This window comes from Elephas maximus, chromosome 4 (assembly GCF_024166365.1).
Source record: "Elephas maximus indicus isolate mEleMax1 chromosome 4, mEleMax1 primary haplotype, whole genome shotgun sequence".
NCBI classification, from domain to species: domain Eukaryota; kingdom Metazoa; phylum Chordata; class Mammalia; order Proboscidea; family Elephantidae; genus Elephas; species Elephas maximus.
The window spans coordinates 176,480,460-176,496,233 of NC_064822.1; the positions used below are offsets into that span (position 1 = coordinate 176,480,460).

The window sequence follows — 15,774 nt, forward strand, 5'->3', positions numbered from 1 at the left end:
AGGTCAGCAGGTTGAATCCACCAGCCACTCCTTGGAAACCCTATGGAGCAGTTTTACTCTGTCCTATAGGGTTGCTACAAGTTGAAATTGACTTGATAGCAATGGGTTTGGTTTTTTTTTTTTTTTTTTTTGGTATCCACCATGTCTGGCCAGGGCTTTCTCCTCTAATGGCTCATGGATGACTCAAGGGCTAGCACAAAGTATCATAAAATCTGTCCAATTCTTCCTTTTCTAACATAGCACACAGCCCTCTGGTGGTCTCCTAAGAGTCTGTGCTACTGAAGAGATTAAAAAAAAAAAAATGATCTTTTTGGGGCCCTCCCTTTCTCTTTTTATCTTCGACTCAGTCAGAGAAAGCTAAGTCATCAAGCTTTAGGACTGAAGAGATAAAAATGAAGGTCTTTGAAACACAAAAGACTGAAATAAAAGTCAAGTGCATTTCTCTGGAGCACTCAAGGGGCCTGGCTGAGAATGGGGGCCAAGAATAATGGCCTCCATTTTATGGGGGATGTAACTGAGTCTGGGAGAGGTTAAGTGATTTACTCAAGTCCCTCAGCTGGTAGGAGGCAGAACTGTCATTACAATTTAGAGGATTTCACGACTCCAAAAGCCTATATACTTCTTCTGTCTCCTCAGTAAAACCAATTTTTCCCCTTAACCAGTTGCTGCTGTCAATTCATGGTGATCCCACGTGTGTCAGAGTAGAACTGTGTTCCGTAGGGTTTTCAGTGGCTGATTTTTCAGAAGTAGATAGCCAGGCTTTTCTCCTGAGGTACCTCCGGGTGGACTGGAACCCCCAAACTTTTGGTTAGCAGCCAAGCATGTTAACTGTTTGTACCACACAGGGACTCTTATTTTTCCTCCCAGAAGTTCTCTTCGCAACCTCTACTTAAAACAAAGTTCTCCCCCGACATCCAGGGCAGGTTTGATGCTCAGGGCTAGGTGGCTGCTCTCTAATAGGTGCCTGAGCATTTCTGCTCTTACCAGCTGAGCTTTATGCTTACCAACAGTGAGCTGTTACCAAGTATGTACGCATGCCATTTGTATTTCTTATGTAATCGGAAATCTAATTAAATATTTGGATTAATGACACACAAGTGCAAAAAGAGGCAAGCTAAATTCTTTGAAAGAACTCAATAAAGACAAAAGAAAAACCGTGAAGTTGATTCTGACTCATAGCGACCCCATAGAACAGAGTAGAACTGCTCCATAGAGTTTCCAAGGAGTGCCTGGTAGATTCGAGCTACAGACCTTTTGGTTAGCAACCGTAGCACTTAACCACTAGGCCACCAGGGTTTCCCAATAAAGACAAGTCCCTGTAAAAATCTGCCACTGAATTAGATGTAAGGCAAATATAAGGAGCCTTGGTGATGCTGTGGTTAAGTGTTCAGCTGCTAACCTAAAGGTTGGTGGTTAGAAACCACCAGCTGCTCTATGAGACTAGGATGTAGCAGTCTGCTTCCATGAAGACCACAGCCTTGGAAACCCCATGGGGCAGTTCTACTCTGTCGTATAGAGTTAGAATCGACTTGACGGGAAAGGGTTTGGTTTGAGTTTTTTTAAGGCAAATATAGGAGCCCTGATGGCACATTGTTAAGATCTCAGCTGCTAATCAAAAGGTCACTGATCGATTCCGACTCATAGTGACCCTATAGGACATAGAGTTTCCAGGGAGCACCTGCTGGATTCAAACTGTCCACCTTTTGGTTAGCGGCTGTAGCTCTTAACCACTATGTCACCAGGATTTCCACTCTGTCCCATAGAACTGCTATTAGTCAAAATTGACTAGGTGGCAATGGGAATGTATGGGTTTGCTTTTGACTACTAAACCTAAAGGTTGGCAGTTTGAACCTACCCAGCAGTGCCAGGGAAGACTCAATTTCCTTATCCATAAAACAAGAATAAATACCTTGTTCTACTTAATTCCTGGAGTTGTTGTGAAGAGATTACATTTAAAAGTGTCTAGTAAACTACAAGGTATTATACAAATGAACTGATCTACCTGCCAATTTTTTACCAATTACATCAGTACTGGGTTGAATGGTGTCCCTCCAAAATTCGTGTCCTCCCTGGATTCTCAGAATATGACTGAATTTGGACATAGGGTATTTGCAGGTACAGTTAATTAAGATGAGGTTATATTGGAGTAGGGTGGGCCCTGAGTCCAACATGACTGGTGTCCTCAAAGATGAGAAGACACAGACGCATGAAGGAGAACACCAAGTGATGAGGGAGGCCGAGTTTGGACCAGCTGTCTACAAACCAAAGAATACCAAGGGCTGCCAGCAACACCGGAAGCTAAGAGAAGACATGTAACAGATTCTCCCCTAGAGCCTTCAGAGGGAGCATGGCCCTGCCGACACCTTGACTTCAGACTTCTAGCCTCCAGAACAATGCAAGAATAAAGTTCTGTTGTTTTAAGCCATCTAAACCAAAAAAAAAAAAAAAAGAACCCAAACCCGTTGCCATTGAGTCGATTCTGACTCATAGAGACCCTATACGACAGAGTAGAATTGACCCACAGAGTTTCCAAGGAGCGTCTGGTGGATTCGAACTGTGGACCTTTTGGTTAGCAGCCATAGCACTTAACCACTACACCACCAGGGTTTCCTTAAGCCAGCTAGTTTGTGATAATTTGTTACAGCAGTTCCAGGAGACTGATACAACACGCAAACCCTGGACTGTGAAACACTAACAATTTCAATTGTACAACAGAGTGCCAAATCGTTTTGCCAATTTGGTTACACTCCTACAAGCTGTGTAGGGAAGTTCCTACTGATCAAATGAGGCTGGATAGACTCATTCTCCCAGTCTGGTGTGTGTGAAATTATATCTCACTGTGGTCTTATTTTCACTTCCATGATTAACAATAAACTTGTACATGTTTTCAAAAGTTTATTGGCCATTTTCTTTGCAATTCAATGACATAGCTGCACATTTTTTTCTTATTAATTAGTAATAGTTCTTTATATGGAGCCCTGGTGGCACAGTGGTTAAGAGCTCAGCTGCTTACCAAAAGGTCTGGCAGGTCGAACCCACCAGCTGCTCCTTGTAAACCCTATGGGACAATTCTGTTCTGTCCTATAGGGTCACAATGGGTCCGAATTGACTCGATGACAATGTGTTTGGTTTTGATTTAGTTCTTTATATATTTTGTTAACTAGTTCTTTGTTAGTTATATGTCATGAAATATCTTTTTCTTTTCTCTTTGTGATATTCCTTTGATAAGGCTGTTAATTTTAATGTGGTAGAATTTATCAATACTTTCATTTACGATTTATGCTTTTGGTGTCTTGCTTGATAAAATTCTTCCCAACTGTGAGGTCCTAAAACATTTTCCTTTTTTTTTAATATATAGTTTTATCTATTTTGTTGTCACTGTTGAGCATTTTCCTATTTTTAAATAAAAAGTTAAATTGGTCTTTCACTTTTAAGTCTTTAATCCTTCTGGAATTAATTTTGTCCATGGTCTGGGGTAGGGATCCATTTATTATTATTTTTTTTTCCATACAGATAATCATCTGTTTCCTAAATTTCCATTGGTGGAAAACTATCCTTTCTCCAATGATCAACAACACCACCTCTTCAAATACCAAATTCCCATATGGTGCGGGTGTTCTTTGGGTTTCTATTATTTTTTATTAATTAGTTGGCACACCCCAGAGCAAGTGTTCACTGGAAGTTTGCTTCCAGTAGATGCCATTGATGAAAATTTTTGTCATGAATGGGTATTTAATTTTCTCATATAACTTTTTTGCATCTATTTAGATGATTACATGATGCTTCTCCTTTAATCTATTAATACACTGAATGACACAAGAGGATTTTTCAATGTTAAATCACCCTTGCCTTTCCTGGAATAAATCCAGCTTGGCCCTGATGCATTATCCACTTTACACATGGCTGGAATTGGTTCCCTAATATTTTACTTAAGGTTCTTGCATCTATATGCATGAGACTGGCCTGTAATTTTCCTTTCTTGTACTCTCCTTGTCGGATTTTGGTATCAAGGATACCCTGGCTTCACTGAATGGGTTGAAAAGTGTTCGTCTTTTTCTACTCTCTGGAAAGGTTTATTTAAAATTAGAAATAGCCTTTGATTAAAAAAATGTGGCCGACTGTATCTCTATTCACTGTCGGGTGATGGCATTTTCTTTGTCAGAAGGTTATCTATTGATTTAATTTATTTAATGGCTAGAAGATAATTCAGATGTCATACAAATAGTTAAGGCTATAAATTTCCCTGCATATTTGCTTCATCCCACTAATTGTGACAGGTGTTGTTTTTATTTTCCTTGTTCGGGACAGTTCTTCTCTGTCCTATAGGGTTGCTATGAGTCGGAATCGACTCGACAGCACTGGGTTCGTTGAGTTGGTTTGTTCTAAGTAGTTTTTTGTTTCCCTTAAAATTTCTGTTTAGGACTATGAGTAATTGTTGTTGTTAGGTGTCATCAAGTTGGTTCCTACTCGTAACGACCCTATGTACAATAGAACGAAACACTGCCCGGGCCTGTGTCATCCTTTCAATCGTTGCTGTTTCAGCCCATTGTTGCAGGTTCTGTGTCAATCCATCTCATTAAGGATCTGCCTCTTTTTCGCTGACCCTCTACCAAGCATGAATGATGTCCTTCTCCAGGGACTGGTCCCTCCTAATAACATGTCCAAAGTATATGGGACAAAGTCTCGCCATCCTTGCTTCTAAGGGGCATTCTGCCTGTACTTCTTTCAAGACAGGTTTGTTTATTCTTCTGGCAGTTCATGGTATAGTCAATATTCTTCACCAACACCCGAATTCAAGGGCATCAATTCTTCAGTCTTCCTTATTAATCAAATAGATTAAAAAAAAAATCTTACTGTTACTACATTCTAACTTTACTGTATTCAGAGAACTATGGTATGATATGATCCTTTGAAATGTACTGAGATAAGGTTTACGGTCTAGTACATGGTTACTCTCATATAAATGTTTGGTAGTAGACAGGTCAGTTTCTCTCTGGAGTCCTAATGAGCTTTGCTTATATATTTTGAGGCTACTGTATGAGATAGGGAACCCTGGTGGTATAGTGGCTAAGTGCTACAGCTGCTAACCAAAGCACTGGCAGTTCGAATCCGCCAGGTGCTCCTTGGAAACTCTATGGGGCGGTTAGTTCTACTCTGTCCTCTAGGGTCGCTATGAGTTGGAAGCGACTTGACGGCACTGGGTTTGGTTTTGGTTTGGTATGAGATAAGAGGTGCCCTGGTTGTGCAATGCTTACATGCTGGGCTGCTAACAGAAAGGCGGTAGTTTAAACCCACCAGTTGTTCCATGGGAGAAAAGACCAGGTGATCTGTTCCTGTAAAGGTTGCAGCCTAGGAAACACCATAGGGCAGTTCTAGTCTGTCTGATAGGGTTGCTATGAGTTAGAATCGACGTGATGGCATACAACAACAACAAACTGAGATGTATATGAGTTTACTATTGCTGCATCTTCCTGGTGAGCTGTAACTTCTTAAGTTGTGACTATCTCTATCCCTATTAATGGTTTTGGTCTTAATATCTACTTTGCCTGATATCAGTATAGTTATCCCAGTTTTCTTCTGAATGACATTTGCCTGATAATCTTTTTCCATAAAAATACTATCAACCTTTTTGGTTAGTTATATATTAGGTATGTCTCTTGTAAATAGCATATAGTTTACATCATTTTTCTATTCAATCTGACAGTCTTGCTGTCTTTTCATTGCCAAAATTTATTTTTCTACATGTATTTGATTATTAATAAATTTGGACATATGTCCATTATCTTGAGTTCTTGTTTTCCATTTTTTCTCACTCTTTCTATGCTTTTCCTCACTTTCTTGCATTTCTTTTCTTTTTTTTTAATGATTGATCTATTTTGGTTTCTTTTTAAAATTTTCTTATTTTATTCTCTATTCCACCCATCCTTGATTTGGAAGTTAGGTACCCTTTTAAAGTCTGTTAGTGCTCAACCTTGGAATGTTGCTACGCATACCTTGCTTATCATCTAAAGGGAATACGTTGTTTTCTTCCTCAACAAACAAAGATCAAAGAATAATCACTTCCCTCCTGACTTATGTGCTGTCGTTGTCTGATAATTTAGGTATTACCTTCCTCGATTCACAAATTATACATTATTATTATTTATAAACTTCTTTGGAATACTTACATATTTCCAATTTGTTCAACATTCTTTTTTTGAATTTGGGACCATATTCCTTATTCCTAAAGTACATTCTTTGCAACAGTGTAGTCAATAACAACGATTGTGAGAATGGCACAGGGCCAGAGAGTGTTTCGTTTTGTATCCTATGGGCAGTTCTATTCTGTCCAATGGGCTTGCTATGAGTTGGCACCTAACAACAACAAAGTACATTCTTCAGATGTTTCTTTCTTATAAGTATGTTTGGGGTAAATTCTCTTCATTTTTGCTTATCTGAAAAAACCCCAAACCAAAGGAAACTGTAATACCCTGTCTATCATGGTAAGAAATTTTTTGTTTATCCTAAGAAACACTGGAAGGTGTATCTGATTCTTATTCCTGTTCTCCACCTTTAATCACTGAGTCCCTGGGTAGGGCAAATGGTTAAGCACTAGACTACTAGCCAAAAGGTTGGCAGTTCACACCTACCCAGAGGTACCTCGAAAATCAGGCCTGGTGATTTGCACACATGTCCATAAACAACAACAAACCAAACCAAACATGTTGCCCTCAAGTTGACTCTGACTCATAACAACCCTAGAGGACCTAGTAGAACTGCCCCGGAGGGTTTCCAAGGAATGGTTGGTGAATCCGAACTGTTGAGCTTTTGGTTAACAGTCACAGCTCTTAGCCACTGTGTCACCAGGCTCCTAATTCTTGAAAGACTGTTATGCTATGTGTATAATTTATTGTCTCTCAGCATATTGCAGATACTATTCTACTCTTTTCTGGCTTCCATTTCCGCTGATGAGAACACTGCTCTCATTATACACACGCAATTTCTTTGTAATCTGTTTTTTCTTTCTGGCTATTATTAAGATCACTGTCTTTAGGGTGCTGCAATTTCACTACACGGATGGCTTTCTCTATTTAAACTGTGTGACAAACTCACTATCTCATCCAATGTGGCTTCACTTTCAAATCTATTATCTCCTGATAGTCTAACCAAACATATTCAGATATCTTAACTTCTCTCAGTTTTTCCATTTCTTCTTTCCTCACTGCATTTTGGGTAATTTCTTCAGCTATGTCTTCCAGTTCACTAATTCTTTCTTCAGTTAAGAGATTCAGTTGGAATCTACTGCTTAACACATCCATTTAATTTCTACTTTCAGTTATGATATTTATTACTTCTAAAGTCCTATTTAGTTCCAATGAGTCTATTCATCTTTGAGAATCTCGTTCCTCGATTCTCAATATTCTCTTCTATTTCTTCAATACAAGAAAAATCCTTATTTAATGTCTTATATCTGATTAATGTAACAGCAGCAGTCTTTGATGTTTTACTCTATAGTCTGAAGTTTCTGCCCTTCCTCATGGTAGTTGATTTCCTTGTGTGTTTTGTGATTCCTGTTTGAAAACTCACGTCCCTTTAAACTTCATCTGAAGAATTCTGAAGCCTGGGTTTTGAGATTATTCTCCCAGATCAGATTTGTGTTCACTTCTGCCAGGTATCTAGCAAATTTTCATGCTTTTTTCTATCTTGTTTTTGCCCCACCTATGTAATTTCAGCCCCTCAAACAACATGAGCACAGGCCTGAAATTAGAAATTTTCAGGAAAAACATTTCCCCCACATTCTACCTAAAGCCAGGGATGAAACAGACAACAATCCCTACTGTCTTCTATACTATAAATTTTATTAATTGTTTATTTACTCATCTTTATCCACATGGGTCCTGATTTTATGGAGGGAGGGTCTTCTAATAGCCTTTCTTCTTGTTGGGCCCAAGATTCCATGCACAACCTTCCAACAGAATGATCAAACATATAGTTTGCCTGAGACAGACTTTGATTTAGGCCTCTTGTCCCAGTGTAACTAGTAATATCAATCACCCCCTGGTTTGAACAATAGAAACCCAATGCTGATGAGTCCATTCTGACTCACAGAACAGGGCAGAACTGCCCCCATAGGATTTACAAGACTGCAATCTTTATGAAAGCAAACTGCCAGATTTTTCTGCCAAGGACTGGTTGGTGGGTTTGAACCACTGACCTTTTGGTTTACAGTTGAGTGTTTAACCACTGTGCCACCAGGGCTCCTTCTTGAACAATATACCTACCTATAGACAAGGTTCTAGGCTGCCAGGAATAACAAATGACCCCAGATGCAAATGTCAGATACAGCTACTTTTAGCTTATCTTTCCAATTCACACTTTATTATTGTTTCTGGCTTCTGCTTATTCCTATTTCTTGATGGACTGATCAACTATGCTGTCAACATGTTAAAGCTTTTTTTTTTTATTCTGGCATTTTTAGGTGTTCTTTACAGGATTAGTTTTGTTTTTCTCCTCTCTGAACTTCAAGTTTACTATATTCCTAGAAAAATTACTTGTTTATTTCATCTATTTTCCTCATATCTAGTAAGTACCTGACACACAGAAGGAATTTCATAAATGCTGATTGAAAGAATGAATGATGCTGATACTTCTGTTTTAAACACTTTCTAAAATTTTGCAATGAACTTCAACTTTGGGGGAAAAAAAGAGGTTCTTTCTTTTTGACTCTGTGATTTCCCTCCTGGGAAGGTAACCTATAAATACTGTAAAAGAAAAAAAGGGCTTTATGGACAAAGTACATCATTACAACAGAATCAATAGTTGTGAAAAACTGGAAATAATCCAAGTTAAGAAAATGACTAAGTAATGTATGATACAGCCACTTGATGGAATGGTATATAACTACCAGATATATTTATGAACCATGTAGCTGGTCCAGAAAATGCTTGACATAGCACAAATCAGAATACAAAATTCCATGTGCATTATGCTTATAAATGAGATGTAAGGTGTTGTTGTTGTTGTTAGGTGCTGTGGAGTCGGTTCCGACTCATAGCGACCCCATGCACAACAGAACAAAACACTGCCCGGTCCTGCGCCATCCTTACAATCATTGTTATGCTTCAGCTTCTGTTTTGGAGATGTAATGTAGATGGGTGGAAATGAATCAGAAGTCAATTATAAAGGACTGGTTTAGAAAATCAAGGTTTGGGTTCCTTTTTCCTTCTTAAAACTTGCAGTGGTTGTTGTCATGGATTGAATTGTGTCCCCCAAAAATATGTGTCAACTTGGTTAGGCCATGATTCCCAGTAGTGTGTGGTTGCCCTCCATTTTCTGATAGATGTAATTTTCCTATATGTTGTAAATCCTAATCTCTGCTTGTGGTTAACAAGGCAAGATCAGATTACTGTCAAAGAAGGTTATGGTGGGATGTAACACTCTTACCCAGGTCACATAACTGATCCGTGTAAAGAGAGTTTCCCTGGGGTATGTCCTGCACCACTTTTTATCTTACAAGAGATAAAACAGAAGCCAACAGGGAGTTGGGACCTCATAGCACCAAGAAAGCCATGTTGGAAGCGGGGCACATCCTTTGGACCTGAGATTCCTGCGCGGAGAAGCTGCTAGTCCAGGGGAAGATTGAAGACAAGGGTCTTCCTCCAGAGCCGACAGAGACAGAAAGCCTTCCCTTGGAGCTGACGCTCCGAACTTGGACTTCCACCGCACTAGACTCTGAGAAAATAAACTTCTCTTTGTTAAAACCATCCACTTGTGGTATTTCTTTTATAGCAGTACTAGATGACTAAAGCAGTTGTTATTACAATTTATTTGATTCGTGTTGGCTCCCGCTTATTTGCCTATAAATTTTTCATGAAATGAACTATTAATGCATATATGTACTCCTTCTTTGATACATCCAGAGTGGCAAATGTACTTGATGTCAGACAGGCCTATGTTCAAATCCTTCTTCTGTCATTTAACGTTGTTGGTGTTCTTGTTAGCTGCTGTCAAGTTGGCTTTCGACCCATGGTGACTTCATGCATGATGTAGTGAAATGCTGCCCAGTCCTGCATCATCCCCATAACCAGCTGCAGATTGAACCACTGTGATGAGTTGGATTTTCATTGGCTGATTTGGGGAAGTGGATCGCCCAGGCTTTCTTCTTAGTCCATCTTAGTCTGGAAGCTCTGCTGAAACCTATTCGGCATCCTGTCAACACGCAAGCCTCCACTGACAGACAGGTGGGTGTTCATGAGGTGAACTGGCCAGGGAATGAACCTAAGTCTCCCACTTGGAACTCCTCCCACTCTAGGTGGAATGTTCTGACACACTCCTTAACTCTGGGTTCAGCCATGTGATGGCTTTGGCCAGTGGAGTATTACAAACAATGACTCAAGTTTTCTTCTTGTGCACTAGGGCTTCCTTTTGTAGCTCTGCCTCACCATTAGAACAGGCCAGACTGGCCTGAAGGGACCTGGGAAACATTGGAGGGGAGCCAAGTTGGCCCAGACAATAGCCATCAGACCTGATCGCAAGCTGGTGATGATCAGAGAACCAGCCAGCCAACCTGCAGACTCATCAGCTAAATGGTTACTGATGAGGTCACTATCTGAGCAGTTTGTTATGTAGCATTATTTATGGCAGTAGGTAACTGCTAGGACCTGTCTTTATCTACTAAAAAAAAACTAGGACTTAGGAATTATGTTTGATACCCGGAGACCAATGATGAAGGCTCTCCTGTCACTGTCCCTTCTCTGGAGGCAGAATGAGACATTTATGCTTGTGTCTTCCCCCCACTCACATCTATCACAGCAGCTGCCATAGGCTTTTCACTCATTTCCTGACATGTTTCTCTCTTCCTCTAAACCTGGAATGACTTGAATGTAGGAACTAAGTTATTCGTCTCCATATTGACAGCACCTGGCACAGAGTAAGCCCTCAATAAATGTTTTTGTTCAAATTAAACGAAACAGCCAGCAGCAGGTGGCAAGAAGAAAAGCCACACAAGCCAGTTCCCGTGTATCTGGTTATGCCGGGAGGCCTTAGGCTTCCCTGAAAGCCCCAACGAGAAACAAAGAAGGAAAGAGCTTTCGTCCTGCTCTTCTGCACCCTTCTCTCTCTCCCCACACTGCACACAAAGCGCCTAGCCATTCATCCCCTTGACGGGGTCCCCCAGCTCTGGCTCCCTCTGCCGCTGCAGGGCACCTCACCCCACCTCCTGGGCCTGCTTTACCTTCAGGTCAGACACATCTCTGTAGCACTGTTCAGAGCGGGTGTGGTCCGACAGCTGCACGTTCCAGAAGCAGGGCAGCTGATACACAAGGAAGGGGTTTTGTTTGATGACAGCATTGAAAATATCCTGTGGATAAAAACCAAAGTCATACTCAAAACAGTCAGGTGGGTTCAGCCTAAGATTTTGGCTCTCATGGTACTGCATCTCCTTGGAAAGGGCTTCCCTTGAGCCCTGCTCTGAACACGGGCTGACTTGAACTGTGGGCTATTTCCCTTCCCTTTTTTCTCCAGGAACCAAGCAATAACATTTGAGTAGAGATGGGGACAGCCCAGGGCCAACTTGAAGCTCATGGGTCCTGCTGGTCTCATAAAGCACCAGCCAGTGAGCTCATGTGGGACAGACCGGGAGCGTCTTTCCTACCCTAGCCAGCACTGGATAAATGAAGTATTTTTTCATCTCCTCTCCCCAGCTCATCAAGGAGCCCTGTGTCATCCATCCTGAGCCTCCTGGAGAGGAAACTGCATGATGATAAGTTGTTCTGCTCATTCAGGTGGTCGAGACAAACTGCAGGTCCTCAGTTTTAGCAGCTTATTTACCTGGGGCTTTCTGTGGACTCAGTGATGGATGCTTCTGGGATTCCTGCAGGCCACGGTGGCCAGAGTACGCTTTCCCCATTTCAAAAGTCAATTCTGGCCTGTCTTGGGAGATTCAACCTGTTTTGGGCTCTTCTCCAAGCCCAGCACTGGGCCATACTTATTAACCAGCTGCTGACAGGTGGTGCTGGGAGTGACTTATGGGCCTTCACAGCGGGAGATGGCTGAATAAACTATCCTCATTGGACGTGGACATACAATGGCTGGCTTTCGGGGACACAAGTGAGTCATTGTGACCTGACTTAAAATATGATGATGGCAGGCAATTTCCCCCTCAGGTTTGAAACAGCTACCTGGGTATGTTTTAACACATTAATTATACCATAGCTCATGTTTGAAAAATGAAATTAGTTTCTAGCTACTTGGGAAATACTGAACAATAACAACGCTAAGGAAAATAGTAAAGTAACCCTACAGAGTTTCTTGCCTCCTCTGTACAAGCAACAAAGAAAACTTTGCAGGAATTTGACAAATCTGGCAATTGAACATTTGAGCAAAAGCATGGAGAGTAAGCTTGCTCTTTGGAAAAAGGAGAAAGGAAAAAAATGGAGAGAACCCAGAGAAATTGTCTTTGCATTTCAAGATCACGCCCTGTATCATAAAAAAAAAAAAAAAAATCATAGGAGATCAAAATATAAGCGAGCTGTCCTGGTAGGTCCAAGGCCCAAGACTTAGGGCCCCTGCAGTTCAAAATGAGAAATGAGGGTTTTATGAATATTTGGTAATTGGTAGAGCTTGAAAACTTTTTCAGATGGCCTCTCCAGCCAACTGGTTTCTCCAGCCAACTGGTTTGTTCTTTCCTTTTAAATGCAATTTCCCTTGAGTATAGGATCTCTGGTATAGGGTCTAAGCAAAAGGTTTTGCCTTAAGGTTAGACTCCACCTGCCAGAGAGGCAAGGGAAATCATATCGTGTACACGGGATCACATGGAGCAGGCACTGCAAGCTCCCCACTGCCGGTGAAGACTATCACCTCTGCTTAACACACCAAATGGTCATCTACTTATGATTCGGTTTCAATATACTCTGAGCTCTCTTAGACCAAATACTGCATCCTTAATTTATCTCCATAATTCTATTTCTCAGCTTAGTCTCCAAGTGTTCAGTGAAAGTTTGCTAAATGAACAAACGAATGAAGGGAATGAACTAATGAGAGTTGAGTTGTTGTTTTAGATCGTCAAGGATAAGGTAGGTCTGTGCAAGTGTACAGAGTTACACAATAGGTAGAAAAATAATTCAGACTCATCGACTGTTATGTTTCTTTGATAAACACTACCAGGGCACTCAGGAATAACCTCCCCCCCTTCTAACCTGGCCGCTCACCTGGTCAGCTAAGGATGTGGACAGCATGCCCATCAGCTCTCTCTCTGCGGTAAGCCTCCACATCTGCTCCCATTTCATCTTCCGCAGCTTATCCAGAAGCAGCAGAATCACCCCTGGGCAAGAACATTGAATAGATGAGGAAAAAACAGCAGTAAGATAGAAAAGCCAGGCACACCTATGTTCAACGCAACCACCAGCCATCAGGGATGGCGTCTTGAAGAGAGAAGAGACCACCGGAGAGAAGTCTTCCCTCTGAAGGTTCCTCAAGTGAAACATCACAGTCTGGGGCACACGTTTTGGAGGCAAACATACCTGTGTTCAGCCCCAGGCTTTGCAGTTACCTGGTCTGTAAACAATCTTTCTGAAACATCCCTATTGTATGGAGAAGTGTAATACGCTTACTCCTCATTTATTGACTAGCTTATTATCTGACATTTCACATTTATGACAACAGGAACAAATCTACCATTACGGATTGAATTTTGACCCCCAAAACCGTATGTCAACTTTGCTAGGTCATGATTCCTAGTATTGTGTGGTTGTCCTCTAATTTGTGATCTGATATATTTATCCTATGTGTTGTAAATCCTAACCTCTATAATGTTAATGAGGCAGGATGGAGGCAATTATGTTCATAAGGCAGGACTCAATCTACAGGATTAGGTTGTATCTTGAGTCAGTCTTTTTTGAGATATAAAAGAGAGAAGAGAGCAGAGAGGAGACGCACCTCACACCACCAAGAAAGCAGAGCTTGGAGTGGAACGCGTCCTTTGGACTCGGGTACCTGTGCTGAGAAGCTCCTAGACCAGGGAAAGATTGATGACAAGGACCTTCCCCCAGGGCTGACAGAGAGAAAGCCTTCCCCTGGAGCTGATACCCTGAATCCAGATTTCTAGCCTCCTAGATTGTGAGAATAAATTTTTGTCTGTTAAAGCCATCCACTGTGGTATTTCTGTCATAGCAACACTACATAACTAAGACATCTCCTATCCGACTCTTTCGCACATTAACAACGTAGGTCTGGTAGTAATGAATGCTGAGGTGGGAGGTTAAAGTAACACTGGCTGTGATGGTTAGGGTTATGTGTCAGCTTGCCAGGGCCATGATTCTCAGTGGTCTGGCAGTCATGTAACATGCAATTTGGCAGTTATACAATGATGCAGCCACCCTCCATTTTTGCATAATGCCAATTTTCACATAGCAACCTGGTCTTTGGAAACTAACCATGCTGATAAGTGAGGAGTGGGTGTACAGACCTCAAAGGGTGTTGTAAGGATTGAGGAAAATGGGCAAAAGAGCCTAGCACTGCACCTGGCACATAGTACATTTCTTATAAGCAGTAGGTTTCTTCCTCTTTACCCCCCACAAAGATATGATAATATACCTAGGTCAAAACTGATAAATGGTATTTGTACAATATATATCATTTATTTTTACAGACAAAAAACAATTCCTCCATAGTGTTAGTCCCTGGGTGGCACAAACAGTTCAGTACTTGACTATTAGCTGAAAAACGTGGAGATTTGAACTCACCCAGAGACACCTTGGAAGAAAGGCCTGGCAATCTACTTCTAAAAAATCAGACACTGAAAACCCTGTGGAGCACAGTTCTGATACACATAGGGTTGCCATGAGTCAGGGTTGGCTTGACGGCAACCAGTTTGGTTTTTTTGGTTTCATGACATTATTCTGAGTACATCTTCGCTAATTTGCTTTACAATTACTGACAAGCCATATGGGTTCCTGATTCCAGCTAGGGTCTTCTTTGGCCCAAATCAACATATACGTAACCTACAGTGACAGCAGTGCTGATGCTGGGTCTTTAAGATGAGCTCCAAAAGCCTTTGGCTTCCTCACAAACTGACAATACAAGGTTGTGTTTCTTCCTCCTCTTTACCTTTTTTTTTTTTTTTTTTGTTGGTTTTTGTGGGGAGAGGCCCAGGTGGCTGAGGGATAGTGAAGGCAGGAAAATTTCCTTTGCATACCTTTTTGTATTTTTAAAAATGTTAAAATAACTAAATGTATTGCTAAGGCAAAAAAAAAAAAAAAAATTAAAATTTAATAGGAAAAGTATATTTCAGCTTTGCCGAAGAGCTTAAAAGCAGCCATCTACCATCAGGTCCGATACAGTGGGCAGAGAAAGCACACAGCTCAGAGCACAGAGAGCCAGGCGAATTTCCCCACAGGCCACTACAGTTAATTTGTTGGATGGAATCACAGCACCCGTGGGCCCCCAAATCAATCCTCCTTAAGATGCTTAGCTCAGCAGAATGGGCAGTGGCGAGAACTCCAGGCAGTTGAAAAATGATCTTAGTTGATATCTAGTACACACAATTCTAAGAGTGTAGGAAAGAAACGGATTTCCCGAAATCACACATAAATGTCAACTCCAAGATTTTATACTTATTCCAGTGGCAGAGATGTGGCAGAAAAGTATAATCACTATTAAAGGTAACATGTTTGGGACAGGTACAGCTGAAATATGAAATACGGTCATGGGAAGAATGGTATGATGCAAAGAGATCTGAACATTTAAGTCAGAAGGACAGGGCACTAACACCTACTACACATCCCCATTGTGCTTTGC

At 41.1% G+C, this 15,774-nt stretch overlaps 1 protein-coding gene across 4 annotated transcripts in view; it reads right to left on the bottom strand.

Moving 5' to 3' along the window:
- Positions 1-15,774, bottom strand: part of LARGE1 (LARGE xylosyl- and glucuronyltransferase 1) — a 686,352-nt gene that overhangs the window by 103,494 nt on the left and 567,084 nt on the right. For all 4 annotated transcript variants that reach the window (XM_049884284.1, XM_049884285.1, XM_049884286.1 and 1 more), the window contains 2 exons: positions 13,188-13,300; positions 11,213-11,338 (listed from right to left, as the gene is read on the bottom strand). In XM_049884284.1, the coding sequence (XP_049740241.1) occupies positions 11,213-11,338; positions 13,188-13,300 (239 nt within the window). The remainder of the gene's footprint in view (positions 1-11,212; positions 11,339-13,187; positions 13,301-15,774) is intronic.